The sequence below is a fragment of the Plectropomus leopardus genome, chromosome 5 (assembly GCF_008729295.1).
Source record: "Plectropomus leopardus isolate mb chromosome 5, YSFRI_Pleo_2.0, whole genome shotgun sequence".
In the NCBI taxonomy this organism is placed as follows: domain Eukaryota; kingdom Metazoa; phylum Chordata; class Actinopteri; order Perciformes; family Serranidae; genus Plectropomus; species Plectropomus leopardus.
In genome coordinates, this window is record NC_056467.1 from 14,688,337 (window position 1) to 14,710,342 (window position 22,006).

Below are 22,006 nucleotides of genomic sequence, written 5' to 3' on the forward strand. Positions count from 1 at the left end.
GACAATAGAGATAATTTGAATATCTTAAACACCAAGATGGAGTGTACACAGATATTCTGGTCATTATCACATTAGACAAAGAAAAATACTGACAGCAAAAAAACAAAAACATGAATAAAATAAACATATGTTAAAAACATAAACACTGTAAACACATTTTTTGTAAAAGTTTTATACTAACAGGTCGTAGTTTGTTTGGGCCTCCTTCAGGGGTGAATCGCAGCGGCTGAGAAAATCCTGGAGAAACTGGACTCTTGCCAGAGCTTTGATCTACAGAAAAAAAGAGAGAGAGAGATTTCTAAAACAGAAAAACTCAGTAAAACGCCACAATGACCTCTTCTCAATTTATTCACCTTCATACAAACTCGTGTGTGTGTGTGTGTGTCTTACTGTGGGTGGGTAGCGGTCCCTTGTGTGACGAGGAGGGCGGTGGAGGCTTGTGCTCCCCGTTGAGTGCGGTGGAGGGAGAGCGTGGAAGAGGAGGTGGGGTGGAGGTCTCGGGGCTGGTGAAAGGGCTGATGGGAGGTTGGTCATACAGCGGGAGAGGTGGCAGAGAGCATGGCAGCTTCAGAGACGGAGAAATCTAAAGAAAGGGACAGAAATAGAGAAAGACATCGCTGAAAATTTGCTGCTCTGTGATCCTAGAAATAGGTCCCATGCTCTGCATCTCAGCAAAACTGATCCCACCAGCTTTATGTGTAACGTTGTTTTTTAAAAAAAATCTAATGACAAATTGACTGAAACTGACCAGACTATAATTAGACTCATCTTGACCTAAAGAAAAAGAAGCTTTTCGTTATAAAGTGAAAGTTACAGGCAGAAATGTCAGTTGAACCTTGTCCTGATGGTGGTGCTGTAAACACAACACGAGCATGTCATCGTCCTATCTAACTAAAGTGATAGGAGTATCTCTGTCTTTCTCACCTTCAATTTTCTCAACAACCAATCACCTGATTGACTTCACACTTGGTGGGTGTATTGCGACGACCCAAGGAAGCGGAGTGTCGATTGCACACAGTAGTACGTTACGCACATACTGTGTGGTGATTTCAGAAGGAACCCCAATTAACTGTTACGCCACCAAATGGTACGCTGGGTACAGCTCCTCATCACTCGCTACTTACATTCAACAACAGATGAAGAAAGAGAGACCAGAGATGTTACACTGTAGCATAACATTTCAAATGTGAGCGAGGTAACTGGAAATAGCCTGGTCTCAAATAACAAGCTGTCAGCAAATATTGCTTTTACTCAAGCATTGCATCTGGGTGCAATCATGTAAGGAACTAAGAAAGCGCTTTCTTGAGTGTGAAGGTGTTTAGATGAGCAGTTCCTCGGGAGCAATACTTCAGGTAAAGCAGCATGCACGTTCCAAACAGGCACATTTTGAACACATTGAACACACACTTCACCAGCAACATATAAGCAATAAATTATCGATATGTACATCCAGAAGGCAAGGAGCAACATTAGCATTAATTAATTTATTTATTTATAATAAGGATCCCCATTAGCTGACAAGTTAGTCTTCCTGGGGTCCAAGACAACATATCATTACATTACATCAAAAACAAACAGTAATAAAAAATAATAATAGTAATCAATAAAATGATACTGTTCAACTGGTGACTATAAGTCCAATATTCACTCTTTTTCACTCAGTTGTCCACCAACTCCTGCGGGAAGTATTTGTCTCTTTAATTGCTAAATGCTCCACTATGTTCACCAGGTTGTCTCTAACTTTGTCTGTGTGCTGTTTGTTCCTGTGCAGGTGTTCAGAAGATTTCTCGTGCTTTTTCATCTGAAAATAATGCTTTGAGAGTGCAAAGAACTAACCAAAACAGTTCAAGTTGCTGGCTGCTTAACCAAAACAACAAATTTAAAGATGCTAAAATGCCACAAAGGGAAACTGCAGAGTCAGCTGATAATTCTCTATGGGGTTGTCACTTGAAGTAATCCTTTTCACATTCCTGTGATTTCATCCATAGTTAATGCAAAAATACTGACTGGAACAGCTTCTGTGCAAAATTAAAAGCACCTTACAGAAATATTAAAGACAGTTTGACAACTTCTTTCCTTGGCAGCAATCTAGAGGTTTCTGATTTTTTTTTTTAAGCAATCTTTCCCACATCTTACTTAAAAGACGCTAGTTCTGGTGTGTGTTATGTCTACAGGCTTTTAGGAAGGGAGCGGCTGTTTCCTTCCTGTTGCTGAGCCACTAATAGGGCAGCACTCTGTGCCACAGATAAGACTTCTTTCTGTGATTGCAGTGCAGCGTTTTTTATCAGAGCACTGCAGGAACACGGCAACTCTGATCCACCATTTGTGAACTCTGCCCTGCTGATAGATCTACTGGACAACAGCCAGGAAAGGAGGGGAGAGGGGGGAAGTGGCACACTAGACTACACCATGTGCTTGGTATTTCTGCCCTGAGGAAATACTGATAAGACCACATTTCCAGCTCCTTAAGAGTAACACGTTCAATGTCTGTGTGTTACTTAAAAACAAGTATGTCTTCATTTAAATGCTCTCTATTGTGTTTGAGTCTAAGAGTGCTCATCTCACTTACCTGTGACTTAATATCTGTGAGTCTGCATCCATCAACATACCTGTATGTCACCCAGCCCTCCTCCACTGGTCTCCCCATTCTCAGTGAGATCTTCGACGAGCACGGACGGGAAGACGCCCACTCGTCCGTTGAGCTCCCCCTCCCAGAAGCCATCGTCTGTCTGAGTGTCGCGGCTCAGCAGGCGGATCACGGCTCCCTCGGAAAAGGAGAGTTCCTCGTCCGCCTGGCCTTCATAATCGTAAAGTGCACGGACATACATCACTGTGAAGAGAAAGGAATACAAAGGGAGAGAGAGTGAACAATAAGATACACAGAAGGAATAATTATTCTTGGCGAAATGTAGTTCCTCCTCTGGCTGGCCGTCATTGTCATAAAAAGAATGGTGCACACCGCTTGAGAGAGAGATACAGAGAAGACCGAAAGAAATAATAATTAGGTGACAAAGTTTCCCCATGTGCCTGGTCAGAGTATTCAGGTAGAGCAGATACAGTAGAAAATCAAAAAAAAAAAAGAGAGAAAAAAGAGAGAGGAGGAAAATAATAAAGAAGTTTGAAATTAAGGCAGGTTAGGAAGGATGAGTAATTGTTAAATAAAATAAAATGCCACTTATGTGACTAATGAACTATCTTTATGCTGACTGCATGTGGATCATTAACACCCAAAGTCTGTATGTGGATGCACCAACAGTGCTGCAGAAACAAAAGAAAGGGGCACAAAGAGAGTTAGCTCAGCTCTTGCCCATTTTATTGAACTGGTCTGCAATTTTAACCACCGGTGTTTTGTTCTGTTTTTGACCAATTTCATTCAAATGCCACGCTCTTGTTTCTGTTCAGGTGAGTAACTAGAACAGCAGCGACAAACATTTCTACTTATTTAAATCTAGATGTGGAAAAACATTGGCCAAAATAGAGACAGTTGAGGAAATCAGGAACTTGTGGAATCTGACCTTGTACTGAACAACGGCTCATTTACCCCTCAGCTTTTGCCATTACAATTCTGTTTATTACAGCAGCCAAAGAAATATTTTTATCTTGTTTTACCGAGCAAGGTAGACAACCCACACTTACTTATTTTGATAACACTCTGCTTTGCAAACTGAATGTTGTTTACAGCTAGATTCTGAGCAACTCCAGCAGAGCAGTAAAGAGAAAAATGCCTTAATCAGTGGTGCATAATAACCTCATTATGGGAAGAAAAAAACTCATTTACACTGGTAAAACTGGAACTAGCTTGTTTACTGGAACTCCTGGCATGCGCTCAAATTATTTCAAAGAATAATTTACCATCGGCATACTTACTGTTTGTGTCTCCATTGATGCAGCTGGAGTGCAGCTCAGGCTCGGTGGAGTTGGACGAGGTGTGTGATCGAGCATCAAGTGTAGCCAGAGACTGAAGCATGCTCAGCAAACTGTTGGAGGTCGGGAACTGCAGGTATTTCTCTGGGACATAGCCCACGTGACCTGTCTTATTGCGAGCCTGGAAAACACATACACGCACACAAACAATGAAACAATGAAGAAAGGGAAGAAGAAAACTATGAAACTGTGAAAAGCTGTGAAACCAAATGGAGCAAATGCACAGGAAGCAACTCACAGAGCGCATGAGATAATGCTTAGGCTGTCTACAGGTACCAGAACTACGATTTATTGCTTTTTAAGAACATTTTTAACCAAAATTAAAGCATATTCTTGGAAAAATCACCTTTTTCTTATTCAAGCATTACATGTTACTATTAAATTAAGCAAGTTATGTATTGCACTGTGTAGAAGTAGATTTTATGTAAGAATATAATAATAATAATAATAATAATAATAATAATAATAATAATAATAGACAGGACTTATATATTGCTTCTATAGGTGCTCAAAGATACTTAAAGAATATGGTTGTTAAAGTGAATTTGGTTAATTTACATTTTGCCAACAGGTAAGTGCAAGTATAAAATAAAAGACCGTATTTTGTTGAGTAGTACGTTTAAAGATTTATCACATCAAAAATGTGAACTTTCACACAGAAGAGCTTGATTCATTTTGACAAAAAGAAAATGGATAAATGTTTGTGGCTATTAGGACCTCAACAATTTCAAATTTATAACAATTTAATGACTTTTAATGTATACTCTTCATGAAACTGAATGTATGTCATTTAAGTCTTTTTAAGGGCCTGCAGGACCTGCAGAGACACTGACGCTTCTGATGTTGTAACTGTAAACACAATGTAGAGGTGGTTGATACAGCAAAGTTGTTTCTAATCTTTATATGACTGTAATTTTATATAACGGTAACAGTACATATTGTGATAAAATTCATGTTCTGTAAATTCAATTAAGAAATAGTTTTTAAAAAATCCTGCTGTTCTTCATCACATTTGATTATTTCTTTTTATTATTATATTATTTTATATTTATATATATATTGATATGATATATATACCATATCACCATAAAATATTATTGTGTAGATATATTTATTATTATCTTTTATTATTATTTCAAAATCATGCCAGAATTCTGCCCCGAAATGCTCCCTGCAGTGGAAATGGTACTGGCAAATCTCTACACAATGGATTTTTCTGGTGGCATGGTATATATATCATATCACCCAACCATAATGTAATGCAGATCTGCGTGAATGTCACATGAGTGTATGTTTGTGCACCTTGACCCAGTCCTCCATGTCTCCATCCTCAATGACCTCCAACATCTCCTGCTCATCAATAGTTAACTCATCTGGCTGAGAGGCCTGAGGGAAAGAAACACCAACAGTGTCAAAGACAGTACAAACACTCCATACTTGAATGAGCCCATCATTAATAATTCATTTTGAAATGCTAAAAATCTCATCCTGCTTATTTATGGCACATTCATCAACATTTCACACTTCTTATAAATGCAGCACTGACATTCCCCTTTGCTTGCCTCAGTGCGTGCATGGAATGGATGCATGCGATTGTGTGTGATACTGTGTTTTTGTCGAGCAGGTAGCTGCAGACATTTGATATGTGTGTGACCATGTAACCGCAGAGGGGTAGCTGTGTGTGTGTGTTGGATTTTTACCTTGTATGAGTACAGGACTTTGCAGGTTAGCGGGTAGTTTCGGAGGGTTCCCGAAGGACTGGAGCTGCTGTCGTCAAAAACCTCCATGTTCTCTTCACACTCCTCTCCCTCCTCACGCTCCAAGTCCACTGTGCCCTTTAACACACAAACACAAAGCAAGATAAAGTCAAAAACTCTGATAATCACAAGGACAAAGAAGAAAAGCACCATTCACCTTTAAAGCAAGTAAAAAAGTAAGCAAGTAAGTAAGCAAAACGTTGTCCAAATACACCACGATGATGTTTTGTGGAGACACCCAGAGAGGTGGCTTGTGTTATGTTATGTTGTTTGTCTTTCTCTGCCCCTGTTGACTGGTACCTACAGCTCTACCACTACAGCTCCTCAGTTGCAATGTTCATTTAACCTTTTCAAACCTAATCAAACAGGTCTGATTCATTGTAGAAATGGTCCGAAAATAAGCAAGAATACAATCACCTGAAAATAAGCAAAATTCAAAAACAAAAAAAAAAGGTAAGGTAGAAAACAAACAAGAAATGACCCATTTTTTTTTTTCCTAAGATCATTTTAAATATATGATTATAATAATTATGAATATAGCTTTCTGGAAATTTACCATTTTTTTGTGCTTGTAAAAGGCTTCTGAACACAGAACAAGAAAAATTATGACCATCCAGGTTTCAAAGGAAAACAAAGACTTTCACTTGTTTCCCCCCCTTTCTGTGTTTGCACTCACTCTGTGCTAGTGTCACGATTTAATTTACAGCAAAGCTTACCTTTGTTTCCTGCCTGGGTTTCTCTGTCCTGCTCAGTGCGGGTACTACAGCTTTTAGAGACAGGTGTGGAGAGACTTATGTTTCATATGAACCAGCACCTCCCTCTTTTGTTTCATGAGAATTTCACTGGCTTATATGAAGGTCATGTGACCAAGCTGGTAGAAAGATCCATCACACACAGAGAGCTGACCTGCTCGTAACAATAGAGTTTGTGTGTGTGTGTGTGTATGTGTATGTGTGTGTGTGTCTGTGTCTGTTTATCCATTCCCAAGTGATTGTGTTTAGTCATCAGATTTCTGTTGACACAGTAAACTACACCGGTGCAGAACAAAGCAAATGTGTGTGTTTTGTATATGAGTTGAACCTAGGAATCAATTCCCTGTGGGAATAAAAACCTCCAGGTGTGGTCCTATAGTGTTTCCTGATAAAAATTCACAAACTCTAATCAAAGCTGTTTGATTAGTTTGTTACTTGTTCACTTTACTGCATTGATTTCAAAGTGCACTGCACAGCCTCGGGGCCAATTTCATCCTTGAAGTAAAATGACCAGCATATCTTTCAGTAATAACCCAATAAAATATCACCAAAAATGCATCTGTTTGTGTCTGGCAACACAGCTGAGATGCAGACCAATGGGCGATTTTATGTTTCCTGGAGGTAATAACTGTGAAAGTGATATGGTAATGAAGGCAGTGGTGGCCTGAGGGACTTGAGGGTTCATAGCTCACAGTATTTCATAATCACATTAATAAAATTGAGTGGAATGAGGAAAGGGTCGAGGGAAGTGCCTGCTCTCCGCTCTCATTGTTTTTATTTGCTCTCCTCTGCAGATTATTATTCACAATCTATCCATCCTTCCCCCTCTTTGACTATGGGTCATTTTTTGACCTCTATCTAATCAGCAAACTACTGTTACAATCCCTCCAACTGTTTTCTCTCCATCTCTGTCTCTCTCTTCATTTCCCTTGTTCCACCTTGTTATTATAATCCTTTTTTCATTGACACTGTCAGTCTCTTAAGGCTCAAGTACACTCCAAATGAAATCAAAGGCTGTTGAACTGCTGTCAAATGCCTGAATACTCAATGTGCCTCCTGGTCTGTTCCTTTAATGACACCCACGCCAGATGGAGGACTTTTCAGCAAGACTAGCCTCCAACTGATTTATCTTATAAATAGTGCAAGGAGAAGTATCAAGAAAACTTTCAAAAACAAGCATGAATTTCCAATAGCTGTGACCATGTACGACATGCATCTACATGTTCATGCATTCTCTCACACACACAACCTCACAAACTTTTGTCACTAATTCAATTATGCCTCCACACAACAACCAGTTCATGAGTTATGAAAGGAGATGTGGCAAAGTGGCGTGTGTGTGCAAGTCTGTGAATCCATTTAGAAGTTATGGCCCTTTTTGTTATACACCAATGTCAATGTCATTGTCACTATAAACTTGCTTTGAGTGGTTGGAAGACTAGAAAGGGGCTATACAGGTGCAAGTCCTTTTACCCAAGCAAACGACAGAGCTGGCAGGTTGCAGAGGTTACAGCTAATAAGCCCAATGAATAAAAGTTTTTAAAAATTCACAATAGGGCTCTGACATACCAAGCTGACAGTGAACTGTCGGTCATTGTTGGGCTATCGGTCACCCAAGTTTTTGCAGCAAATTCCGCACCATCGCACTAGACAGCCGCCGTTAGCTTTTTTTCGTCCGATTCAGCATGGTGTATCAGTGTCAAAAATGGCAGAGCCCGTCAGTGAGTGAAATCACTATGATTGGCAATTCAACTCAGTGCACGAAAGAGAAACAGAAATAAGTAAAGCAAACAAATAGCTAAAGTCAAGACGGCGTGAGATCAACACAAACTCTTCATATAGAGAAAGGGTATTTTTTTCCCACCATTTAGCTCTTTATTAGAAATGATTCATAATGGTTTGTGTTGTTGTTCACTGACGCATGGTTAATATAACTGTTCTTTCAACATCGGGTTGTGTTGTCAATGTGTGAACTGGCTATCTAGCATCTTTAATCCCTCCTGATGATCTTCTGGTTCCTCTTTTTGAATGTTGAACACAGACTACCTCTGCCTGCAGGTATGGAGAGTTATTTCCTCACACGCCGGCGCAGACAATATGTGCTAGTTGGCAGTTGGCTGCAGTCTTTGCAACGTGTTCGGCGCACCTTTCTGGCCGAGACAAAGGTGACACATGAGTAGTCAACCTTCAATGCCACTAATTCTTGATGTCAGTTTGTTGTGTCTAAGCCTCAATACAACATAACTACTTACAGATAATTAAGAATTTAGAAATGTCAAAACGCTGTTCTTTGTTTTGGTCACTATCTTGTCTGTCCAAATATGCCGTTATTTTTACAGTGGCCTTACAGTTTGCTCTTTTATCTTGTCTTCTGTTTTCCACAATGTCTTTCAATGTTTTTCACTGTCTCTCTAACCTCGGCATCCATTTTTACTTCAGCATTATCACTCTGACACCACTCCCTCCACACCTCTCCCCATCACTCTCTCCTCCTCATCACACCACCTCTTCTTTTTCTCAGTTCACTCTCTCCCCTTCTTTAAGTGTCTCTCCCTCCCCTCCATTTATTCCCTCCTAGATTGCCCTCATTCCCAAGACTTTCTCTCACTTTCTCACACTCAGTATCTCTCTCTCTTTCTCTCTCTCTCTCTGGTGTTAGCTGCACGCTGCAATATCATGTGAGCAGAATGTCAAGTGCCTCCGTTGGAGCAGACTGACTGTGCATAGTCCTGTTGACACATACACACATCTCTGTCACAAAGTCTTGCGTAGGATCACACTCTTAACCATGGATGTACACTCTCCTCTCCTCACGTATACCCAATGGAGAGACATAAAGGCACACACAAATGCACAAACATAAATGTAAAGAAATAACCATAACTCACATGTACACACACACACACACACACACCATGAAAAAACATCATGGCTGCAGTATTGATATTGATTGTAAATAATTAAACGCTACATTAAGTTTAACACATTAATATTCATTGGATGACCGTCTAATCTGGGAAAAGCAGTGACTTTAAATCTAATTTAAAAGGAATGGTTTGAGATTTTGGGAAATGCACTTATTCACTCTCTTGCCAAGAGTTAAATGAGAAGATCCGCACCACTCTAATGTTAGCTTAGCATAAAGACTGGAAACAGCAGAGAATAGCTAGCCTGGCTCTGCCACAAAGTAACGAAATCTACCCACTAGCACCTCTACAACTCACTTATAATAACACATAAGGAGGTGCATGAGGTGAAAAGTAACAAAGTACATTTACTCAAGTAATGTACTTAGGCACAATTTTGAGAAATTTGTACTCTACTTGAATACCTTTTATGCAGCTTTATGCAACTAAGAATGTACACAGAAAAGTTTAAATTAAACATTCTTGAGGAATAACTACCCAACATTTACTAAACAACTTAATATTAAAAACTGTTACTGTTACAAATCTTAAAAATATTATAATATATAGATATTATTATTGAGCACTTGAAAAAAAATGAATATAATATTGATTATGTTTTCTTTAGTGTATGTTCATTTGAAAATAATTGTTGTGTTTTTGTTACCTTAGAATAAGTTATTTACATCTACATGGCTACATGGCTACATTTGCATTTTCACGTTGGCTACTGTTTTTAGCAGCAGCTTTACAACAAGCAATGTTGTAAAAGCACTGAATTTTAATTGAAAACACATTAAGTTATTGAAGAAAGATGAGCACACATTTGCAGGTGCTGAGCTAGTGGCCTGTCTGTCATGTGCCACACAGAGTCAGAAAAACACTGATTTGTGACGTGAAACTGCCTAATTCTGTGTTTTTATTGGCTTAATCACCTGGTCCATTTGTTCTGGAGAGGAAGAGACTTCTACAAATCAATCGGCTCCTGATTAAAAACCACCTCAACAAAGAACATTAAAGGAGTTCTGACCGGGAGAAGTTTAAGCAGGTTGTAATTTGCAATCCCCGCTAATGGATGTCACTAAATCCCCCTAAATCTTAAACAAGTAAATAGAATTTTGAATGCAAGACTTTTAAAGACTTTACAAGAGTATCTTAACAGGATGATAATGCTACCTTTATTTAAGTGAAATAATTGAATACTTCACCACTGGTTAAATGCATATACAACATTACTGCTTAGGAGGTGTGGGTAACTGATTTTCTTTAACATTTGAACAAAGCAAGGCTAGCTTTGTCCCACTGTTTCCGGTTTTTGAAGTGGTTCCAAGCTCTAGCTGAGCATTTAGCGTACAGACACAAGAGTGTTATCAATCTTCTCATCAAACTCTCACAAAGAAAGAGGGGTATGAGGGTTTTCCCCAAAATGTCAAACTATTTGTTTATGGCAGAATGCTGTATAGGGTAGGTGTCTACCTCCTTCCCCCGACATGCAAAGAGTAACTTGCCATAAAAGCAAGGGGTCATGAAGTAAAAACCGCCAGTTGTGTGAAGACTACATCAGTATTCTAATGGAGAAGTAGAGCGTTTTAAGAGGCTGTAACTGGCGTGACGGATGATTAGGCAGCAGGGCCGAGGTCAATTATCTTGCAATTTACATCATTCAGGAAGTGATTTGTCAGGAGAACGATTCTAGCTGGGTGGTTTTCACTTATAATGATATCATAAAGAATGAAAAGTCTATGATTATGATGAGTCAGTGCCTTGGAGTTCAAAATGACACTTTTGAATGTGCTGAATTGAGTGCAGCGTTTATTCAGCGCAAAGAGAAAAACTGTCAAGACGAGCCAATAATAGACATACGATGAACATACAGTGACACGAGTCGATGGTCTTTAAGTGGATAAAGGAGGCCACCATGCATGCAGCACAAATCATTATGTTTTGTGGTGAAAAGGCTTCTTATTCTGATTTATAGGTGTGAGTTTGCACTTTCCAGCCAAGTCAAAGAACTGCTGCAACTTTGAAAATTGCTGATAAAATCAAGTTTGCATGTCCTGTATGTATTTATGAATTGGCACAGGATTTATGTCAGTTTTATGACAGTTTTGTCAGCCATTATTTTTCTCCAATGTTTTCAGATTTCATTAATAAACTTTCTGAAGTGTGTCTGGCTTGGTGAGAAAGTGGCAGCACACGCACAGTGAGGGGAGGTGTCTCACCGACAGTGAGGGATCGTGGGAAGTGTAGCTGGCCCAACGTTCATTCTCCAGCTCCTCCATCACCTACAGCATGCACAGAGAGAGTCGGGGATGGGGGAGGGGGGTGAGGGGGTTATACACATATTGCAAACAGGCACACACCCACACACACATACTGCACTGCACAAATTGGAATTAATGTGTGAAAGGATATTAATGCACACTCACTCCAACGGCTGTATGTATGAATGCACTCACAAACACAATTCACACAGTTTCACACTTGCCAACATTAAACCAGTCAGGCAAAGAGGAGAGACTTACATTCACACACACACACACACACACACACGCACACACACACACACACACACACACACACACACACACACACGGACAGTATATACAGTAAAGGCACACATATTCTCAAACATTCAGAGACAAAACACACCTGGTTCATGGCGCTCTTTAGCCAGGTATCCACAGCAACCCCAACTTGCCGCAGAAGGTCCAACCGAGCCTCCGCTTTTAACTTTATTGTCTTTGGAGAGAAAAGAGGTTAGAAATGTTAAAAACTTATCAAAAATATATAACTGGCCTACACAGTTTTTCTGGCATTAGTCTTCAAAGGAAAATCACATTTTTTAAAACTTTTACGACCATTTTATTTAAAGGTCTAGTGCAGGATTAAGTGGCAAACTGTAACTTCTCCCTTGAGCCAGGCACATGAGAGAACTACAGTTACTGATGCTAAAATGCAAATGGCCCTATTCTGATTCGTCCATTATGGGCTACTGAAGAAAAAACACTTTGTAAAACAGGACCTGGTCCATATGTAGGTATAAATGGCCCATTGTAAGATAACCAAAACTCAACAATTCTTATTTAAGGTGATTATAAACTAATGAAAACATAGTTGTGAATGTTATATACCATTTCTGCATACAGATGCCCCTAAATCATACACACTGGACCTTAAAATCAAAGAGGCGTAAGCCTAAAATGTCTCATTGTGGATCAAAAGTGCCAGCAGGCTCCTTACACTGAACACATGAAAGCAGGTATTAGTCAGCCTCATTACTGGAACTACAATAGTTGCAGTCAATTTGTTCTCCAGGTTGATGATGTGTCAGACAAGCTGCTTTATATTTATTCAGCAGTGGCAACCTCTTTCCCAGAGACAGAAAACTGGGCACTAATGAAAAGGTGCAATGTTTTTGCCAAACGAGGCAACAACATCAAAAACTGTTCGCAAACATCACTTTAATGATTTTATGAGGATCCCTATAAGCTGACGCACGGCATCAGCTACTCGTTCTTGGATCCATAAAAAACACCACAGACATGACAAACAAAATGACAAATTGATACTAAAAATCAAAAAAGTAAAACTAAAAATCTTTGATCTCAGACATATTATGCGTTAACACTACCCATACTCTTGTTCATTTTACAGTACATTTTAATATACACTAAATGTATACAGTAAGCACCAAGATTCGAACCATTTTTACACACATGTAAATGGTTTTTTAACCATGCAAGAAAAAAAGACCTCAGGGGACCCTGTATAACAGAGCAAATGTTACAATAATCTTTTTTTTTTTTTGGCAGTACAGTGAGAGAGAGAGGATGTGAACTGGGTTTGCACTCCAAAAATGTGTCGTGTAGTCTCTTAAATGGCAACTCATCAAAACTTGTACATACTATAATGAGCTGTGAACACTGGGCATGTGCTGTATTCTTTCCTAATGAGAAAATACAATCAGGCTATAAGCATCAGAAGGGAAGCCCCTGAAATTTATATCATTCTGTCTCGCCGCCTCAACTGTCTTTCGTCTCCTTTCTGTTTTTTTCGGCTGTCTCTCACCGTTTCCATCAATTTCCTCTTTCATTTCCCCTGTCTTTCGTTTCTCACTGATGCTGACAGAGCAGACTGATAGCTGATAGCTCCCTCCCACAGAGATGTACAGTCAGAGAGACAGACAGGCACACACTGCCGAGAGACAGACTTCCCGGCTTTGATCAATAGACCTGAGCCCCTGAAGTGCCACCATTTTTTTCTTTCCATTAGCAGCACCCAACAAATACTAAAGGCCGCCATTGGAACATAAACATACCAGAATAAAGAGGAGAAAAGTGGAAAAAAAAATGGCCGAAACATGTTCGGCCATCTGTGCAGCAGTGGTCAACAGAATAAGCAGCGGTGGCGGTGTGAATATAGATCAATGTGCAACCTCGGACAGACCGACAGACAGTCCAGCTGGGCAGCTCTAATAAATAAAATAGACAGAAATATGGATGGAGATACAGACAGGCAAAATGTTTGCAGGAGGAAAACTTTTGGGTCCACTTTTTTTGGAAACAATAACTCATATGGAAGCAGATGTAAAATATTAAGAATTTTAGTGCTGCAAAGCTCATAATATGACAACAGCTGAACTTGTGGAGTAAAGCGACGACACATGAGATCCATTTAAAACAACAACGTTGAAGCTACACAGTTAGGGAACTAAATGATATTTTGTTTTGATAGACACAGTATGTGCAATGTGTTTCTATGACCAAAAATATACTACATGCCCCAGTGACTGTCCATGCTGTCTTTATACCAAAGTTATTAATATACTAATGCAAATTAAATTGTGCGTGCATTCTGAGCAGATACTCCCAATCAATTTTCCAATCCCTATTAGTTTTGTTTGCTTGTGCTGGGTGTGCAATGTTGTCTCTGTCTTAACGCATCTGCTGTCTGAAGCGTTTGGATGCCACGTGTTAATGAGGCCAGATTGTCTGGTGAAGCCAGTTTGAGAACAGCCTTCAACAGCTCATTAGTATGGAGACAGGCACTTGTCTTGCTCTCTCATCCTCTAAGAACTCCTTAGAAAGAGAAAAACAGCAGAGATGAGGCCAATAATTGTCGACTATCAACGTGGGGAATTTCAGATGGAACTTCTGCTTGGTTTTAAAGTTTGATATGATATAGGAAAGACAAAAACAAACCTGCAAGACTCAAATATAAAAGTTAGAAGAAACTATTTTTGCATTTGCCACTAGGTGGAAAGCTTTAATGCACAGGTCGGTTTGAGAAGTATTTTAAAAAAAATCTGTATGACTTCAAAGAGATCTTGAAGGTCCTTAATTTCCGTTATATTATACATCGATCATCATTACATCATTACGTTACAATGTATTGTTTTGCTGGGAAACCATGGATCCACCGTACCAAACAACATTGCAGACCATTGGCATTGGCCCGCTGAGCAGGACAATGCCAGTCAGTCAGTCAGTCATTTTCTGTAACTGCTTGTCCTCGTAAGGGTCGCGGGGGCTGGAGCCAATCCGAGCTGTCATCGGGCGGAAGGCGGGGTACACCCTGGACAGGTCGCCAGACTATCGCAGGGCCGACACATATAGACAGACAACCATACACGCACACAGTCACACCTAAGGGCAATTTAGAGTCACCAATCAACCTGAGCTGCATGTCTTTGGACCGTGGGAGGAAGCCGGAGACCCCAGACAGAACCCACGCAGACACGGGGAGAACATGCAAACTCCGCACAGAAGGGTCACCGCCCACGAACCGAACCCCGTTCCAACCGGGTTTTGAACCAGGGACCCTCTTGCTGTGCTAGCGGTGCTAACCACAACGCCACCGTGCCGCCCTAGCAGGTCAATGCACCATGCCATATTGTAACAACTACTCAGGAATAGCCCAAGGAAAATGACAAAGAGTCCTGGCCTCCAAATTCCCTAGATCCCAATTGATCAAGCATCCGTGGAACGTGCTGGTACACTACCTCACAACTGACATGAGTCAAAGGATCTGCTGCTAACGCCCTGGAGCCAGACACCACAGGTCAACCCCAAAAGGTGTCCATGCCTTGACAGATCATGGCCAAGCCTGAGGAGTCCAAGGAGGATCAACTTTGGATCTGGGGTTTCCATCAGGATACCAGCACATCCCACAAAGGCTCGATCGGTTTGGGATGTGGGGAATTCGGAGGCCAGGTCGATATGTCAAGCTCTTTGTCATGTTTCTCAGACTATTCTGGACAGTTTTTGCGGTGTGGCGTGATGCATTGTCCTGCTGTGGGCACCACTGCCACTGGGGAGTGACAAGAGACATCCGAATGTATGCCAGGACCCGAGATTTCCATACAGAACATTGATTGCTGTTATTCACTTCACCAGTTAGTGGTTTTAATGTTTAGGCTGATAGGTGTATACCTGTTGGATATGCAGTACAGATTTCATGTACTTCAAATATCATGTGTATCACTTTATTCGAATACCTTTTATCTCCTCTTGATTTTCCTTCCTCTCTGAAGCATGTTCTATTAATAACTAGAGCTGTGCTAGAGTACATAAGCCTTGCCTGGGGCCCGCTGTCATCATATATAATATATATATAAGAATATGAAATACATAAAATTTTATGTTCTGAAAGTTTTCACTTGACTTTTATTACAGCACGAATCACTTACTAATGCTGACAAATTGTGTTAGAGTAATAACCATTCAGGTGATTTCAGGAAAATGCATGCACAGTCTCTAGTTTCAGCATTCAGTCTTTTATCAAGTACTCAGCCAGAGGCCATAAAATCAGAGGCTTGTAGAGAGCAGAGAAGACATAATTCTACTCTTTCTATCAGTGCGTATTGATTCCATTCAAACAGAGGCGAGAAAAAGAGGATGCTTCTAAAGATTGAGGAGCGTAGTGTTGAACACTGCAGGATAGATTCAAAGGCATAAAACATTTACACTGATTTAGTTCTTCAACTTTCCTTGTTCTTCTTCCTCAAAGGGAAGGTTCACCCAAAAATAAAAGTACAAAATTTTCCTTTTACCTGTAGAGCTATTTATCAACCTACATTGTTTTGGTGTAAATTGCTGAGTGTTGGAGACACCGGCGATAGAAATGTCTGCCTTACCTTTAATATAATGAAACTACATGGCATTCTGGCTTGTGGTAAAATAGAACATTTGAAAAACTCAATAGCAATCTCTCTTTCCAGAAATTATGACCTGATTACTCAATATAATCCATAGACCATGTTGTGAGCAGTTTCATGTAGGAACTTTTTTCTTTCTACCGAACTACACCCGCCAACTGCAACATTAATGGTGTCCTCCTTCGCTGTAAAGTCATCTGGCTCAGTGGTGCAAAATTTATAGCACTCTGAGCACCACTAGTTGAGCGCCATCTCGTTCCATTATATTCAGTTGAAGGCACACATGGCTTTGGCTGGTATCTCCAACACACCACACCAAAACAATCTAGATTTCTAAACAGCACTACAGGTAAGAGTAACTTTATGTATTTGTGATTTTTGGGGATCCCTTAATTTGTATTTTGATTTATTATGACAGGGGAGATATTTGAAGTAAGGGTCTGTGCTACTTATTTTTATAAAGTCCTCTGTGACCATATCACAAGAATTTAAATTCCACTTAACTTTTCCTGCATATTGATATAAAACTTACTCAGTCCAACCTATAATAATGTCTTTTTATGTCCATAAAGGCTACAGACTCTCTTTAACATATTAACTAAACAAATAATAGGTCTCTAAGCTCTTAGAGGATGTACATGACTCAGGACATTCATATTTGTGTTTTCTGCATCATCTTTTTCACAAAATATCTTGGTTAAAACATTTTTGGGACAAGACAATTAATAAAAACTATAAATAAAACTGCATCTGGAACAACCCTAAACACTGTATCTTCCTCATGGATTCACCCACAATTTAACATGTGGTAAATGCTCACATCTTTGGCACAGACAGTGCATTGTCTATAAACATTGATTTTGGAACTCAGCTGGCCGTCAAAGTGTTTGAGATTTTGTCACAAGCAAAGTAGGCAATTTATTAAAAATCAGTTAATGAGGAAAGGCAGCTAGGACAAGTATGCTATCAGTCTTTCTTAATGGCATGTCAGACATGCTGCTTCTGAAACACCAATGAGATTTTAGCTAATAAAGACAACAAAGTAAAAGCTGGATAATTACCAAGCAACACCATACATTTCTCCACTGAGCACAGATGTCTCAAAAATATATTTCAATTCACAAACTGTGTATATATGTATATATCTCCATCCTAAATATAGGCATTGTTTAATTTTCTCACTAATAAGATGTTACAGTAAAGTGGTCAAAGCGACATGCTTGATGGGATGAAGGCGTGACTTGATGTGATGGGAAGGAATGACGTAATCATTATCCAGATAATGCTGTAATCAAACCTGGATAATGTCTTTAGTGCTGCTTTCACTCCCTTTATAATTCTGTGATAAGAGCTCTGTGATGAAGCCATTTGTACCAAATGAGCTCATAAAATATGCATCATCTTGCTCAAGGTAATGCTGGCCTGGAAGAGCAAAGAATAGCAGACAGACAGTGTGAGCAAGACACAAGAACAGAGAGGAGGAGAAAAAGAGGGTGGGGTAGAGAAAAAGGCGGTGTGGTCGCATGTTTGCACTTTGTGATAAAAAAGACTCCTTTTGTGGAAAGTGAGATCACAAGATACTGATGATGTTGCGAACATATTTTTGCAGTGTAAAGTAGACTAAAAAGCAACCAAAAAGGAAGTATATCTATATATCAATATAAGCAGTAAAAATACTTCTGTAAGAGATTTGCCTGACCAATAATTTGCAAAAGGGTAAAACAGAAAGTATGGTGAAATATTGATCACACAGAGAGGCAATGCCAGAGGAGAACTGCTGTTTGACCAAACCTGACAGCAGAGGGTGCCAGATATGTGAAAGCGTGATTAGAAAGGTCTTATGGAGTAAAGCGGCAGTATTAGGGAGAGAATGAGCAAAGTGAAGCAAGAGAATGCAATTGAAGAATAGACATAAAAAGCCAAAAGCTATAGAGACTTAAGGAGAACAAAGACAGAATCAACCAAAGAGGGATGACAGAGGGTGCAGTTATCTCAGTCATACTGTGACAGGTTGAATCTGTGAAAATCAATACATAAATGATGCATATCTCTGCAAGTGGAAAGGCTGAGGGGTGCAAAAGGAAAAAAGAGAACACAGGATGAGAGAGGCAGATGAGGAGGGAAAGACAGGAGTTGAAGCTAAAAGAGTAAGAAATATAGGACAAATGGCAATCATAGAATCTGATAACATAACTATAACTATTTTTATAGTTGTGATCCTGCCAGATCAGTGAACTGTCAAAGTGCGATTATTGAGACAGATGTAACTGCTTAAAAGTGTGTTTCAACCTCTACGTCTGAACAGAATACAGCAAAACCCTGGGATTACTGGGCTCCTTGAACAGCAATGGTCGAATTACTTAAATAATTTGACATCTCCTGCAATGTGAAAGGTGTATTGATCGCTCCTGGCCCATGTTTGGTAATTGCACCCTGCCACGTCAGCTGCACAGATGGGCAGATTGAAATGCCAACTGCCACTGTTTGTATTTAAAATATTTAACAAATAATTAGTCACTCAGCCCAAACACTGGGTGCAGAGGAAAAATAGGACGAGGCTGAATTTGATGCTGTCACTGAAACAAAGGGGTTGTTTGTAATGCTGCACTGATGTTACAACGGGAAGTGAGTCAGCGACAATATGCAACATTTACTACTCTTGTGTCAATGAGTACCACAGATTTTACAGTATATATTTTAGGGGAAAATAGAATATGATCAATTTCCTACAAAGACACACTTCTTTTTTTCCCCCTTGAACACACCGTTTGTTGTTTGTAATGGCCAACTACTCCATCTTACTTATAAATATAAGAAGTGTAACAGTACACACAAGACACAATGCAGTTTATGCCACGGTTTTAAGAGTCACAATTCGGTGCAAGTTCAGTATCTTTTCATTTGCTTTGAACAGTAGTGCAAGTGTCAAAGACACAAGGTCCTCCTGATGGGGGGACTGAGGTAACATATTGCCCACTGGCAACTTTGGTAAACTAGGTTTGAGAAAATTTGTTAGAGAAGAATAATTCATCTTTAATTCCAGAGAGAGAGGGAAAACATCTATCCATCATTTCTCCACAGCGCACCTGGACAACAACATTGGGTGAACATGCAAACTTCACACAGAAAGCTGACACTGATGCAATAGTGCAAAGGAAATATTTCTCCTCTGTGTGATCAAAAATGTTGTCAATGTGAGTCACATACCTCAGCTTTACGAATGTTTTCTTTGGTGTCCTCTATCTTCAACTCAAGATCTAGTCTCCCCTGCTCTGTGGGGGGAAGGCCGTGGCTCTCACACTCCTCCAGACACTGAAAAAACACACACAGACACATAACTTGATTGGAAATAGAGTGTGTGTGTGTGTGTGTGTGTGTGTGTGTGTGTGTGTGTGTGTGTGTGTCTTATAAAACAGATGATCTATTTCTAAAATTGTTGACAAATGTAAGCATGTGTGTCCATCTTACTCTCTTGTAATGTATGATGTTCTTGTGTTCTCTGGCCACTCTGGTTGCCCATTTTCTGGCCTCCTTGTTCAGACTGTGCTCCTCCGTCGTCCCCGTCTCCGACTCCAGCTGACGACTCTGATATACACACACAGGCACGCACGCATACACACACACGCACACCAGACAGGCATGGGTAAACACACACATGAACCCAGCCCCACACACACAAGCATGGCAGGGAAATACACACATACACAAGTGCACACATAAGTACATCTGCAGTAATGGCACAATGTGTGTGAAATGCAGAAGCTGTTAATTGAGCTTAAAAAAAAGTGTGAGAGAAAGATTGTTTCCTTCTCACATAATTAATACAGCGTGCTTTGCAAGGCTCTATTGTTATCCTCTTGGAGCAAAATAGCTGCTATTAAAACCACATGTGAAAGAGCACGAGCGTGTGTTTTTGTGTGCGCTACCAAGTGAGAGAGCAGGAGGTGCACAGCAACAGGCCTTTGTAAATGTGTGTTTTGTTTTGTTTTGTTTTTTTTTCCACACAAAAGCAGATATGTTCCTTCAATATTAGTTATAACCATGTGGCAGTTTCTCTTTAGAAACTAATGTATTAAATGTGTCTCTGATTTAAATGTTTACATAACTAGTCACTAACAACTAAACACTTACCAGTAACAGAGCCAGCCTATAGTTATCTTAAACAGTATTGTAACTATTAGTAATAATGAATGCACTTTTTTTGCCGAAGTAAAAAATGTTTTGGTTATTTTACATGGCAGATGTATCGCTTCATCTAGTGTCTCAATGGTTTGAAGTGGAGAGGACATAGCTGGAAAAACGGTGACTTTACGCACATCTGTGCACCAAGCAGAATTTAACAACCTTTGAGTCAAAATTAGGGATGTTTTGTAACTGTCACTTCTGTTCTGACCAAATCACACCTACACAATCCTAATTAAGTGCATTAGCAGACTTTTTTAGGGTTAGTTTCTTAGTAAATAACATTTTAAAAAGTTTTCCTTGCTTTGGCATTTATCATGAATACTTGATGCTTAACAAAAATACCACAAGTATTCAGAGCTTTAAAGGAACAAGAGATAAATGTTATTATTGTTTAAAAGTGGCACAAAGTCATGCTTACACCTGTATATTACCCTTAGAACTTTATGTAACCAGTATGTACATGTACTATAGAATTGATTTGGGTTTCCACTACAAACAGTGGGGTCATTACCCATTAGTGGCCTAATAGTGACTCCATCCAGCTCTCCCTGTATTTCCTCTTCATCGGTAAAGCATAGGGATATCTGCACCTCGCTAACTGTGCATGGAACAAGGTGGTGTGCCAACATTTACAAGACAAAAAACAAAAGACTGGAGTGTTTACAATCTCTGTCACAATTGATGGAATAATATAAAAAGTTTGTCCATTGAGTCCTTGTTAAGATTCTCTATTGACTAATCAAAAGACTTCAGTGTTTGTAGCTCCACCCTTTAGTATTTGATATGTTTGCTCACTACCCTAACAGAGGGGCAACAGAAAAAAAAAGTCATACTAGTATATCCGCACTTTTGACAATGGAAACTGAAAACAGTGTTCAAATATGTAACAAACTACACTGAGCTGAACCAGACAGCCTGGTGGAAACAAGGCTTTAGCTTCGTCTTTTAATTTTCTGACTGTAGGAATATTGACCACAACCCAAAAAGCTGGTTCCCATGCCACAAATCAAAATAATAAGGTTAGCTGTCATAAGTGTTATAAAGAAATGGCTTGATGGAAGTGGAAAGATGTCCTTTCTGCCCTTTACCTTGACAGTATATATATATATTGTATATATCATATATCTGTATTCCTTTTCCAAAAGCAAAATTCAATTTGTACATTTGCTGCTTTCTGCTTTTGTGTCTTTATTAAAAAAAATCTCCAAAGGTCAGTTTTACGAGTCTAATATAGTTTTTTTTCTTCACTTAAATGTGACTCTTAACATCTTTTCATTGCTGTATAAAATAAACGTGGGTTATACAGGGAAACGAAAAGGATAC

At 39.6% G+C, this 22,006-nt stretch overlaps 1 protein-coding gene across 2 annotated transcripts in view; it reads right to left on the reverse strand.

The window, feature by feature from the left end:
* The window catches only part of LOC121943033 (F-BAR and double SH3 domains protein 2-like), an 81,950-nt gene that overhangs the window by 5,720 nt on the left and 54,224 nt on the right, over positions 1-22,006 (reverse strand). For both annotated transcript variants that reach the window (XM_042486396.1, XM_042486395.1), the window contains 10 exons: positions 19,967-20,083; positions 19,706-19,810; positions 11,992-12,081; positions 11,562-11,624; positions 5,625-5,759; positions 5,227-5,310; positions 3,868-4,045; positions 2,610-2,830; positions 391-583; positions 182-270 (listed from right to left, as the gene is read on the reverse strand). In XM_042486396.1, the coding sequence (XP_042342330.1) occupies positions 182-270; positions 391-583; positions 2,610-2,830; positions 3,868-4,045; positions 5,227-5,310; positions 5,625-5,759; positions 11,562-11,624; positions 11,992-12,081; positions 19,706-19,810; positions 19,967-20,083 (1,275 nt within the window). The remainder of the gene's footprint in view (positions 1-181; positions 271-390; positions 584-2,609; positions 2,831-3,867; positions 4,046-5,226; positions 5,311-5,624; positions 5,760-11,561; positions 11,625-11,991; positions 12,082-19,705; positions 19,811-19,966; positions 20,084-22,006) is intronic.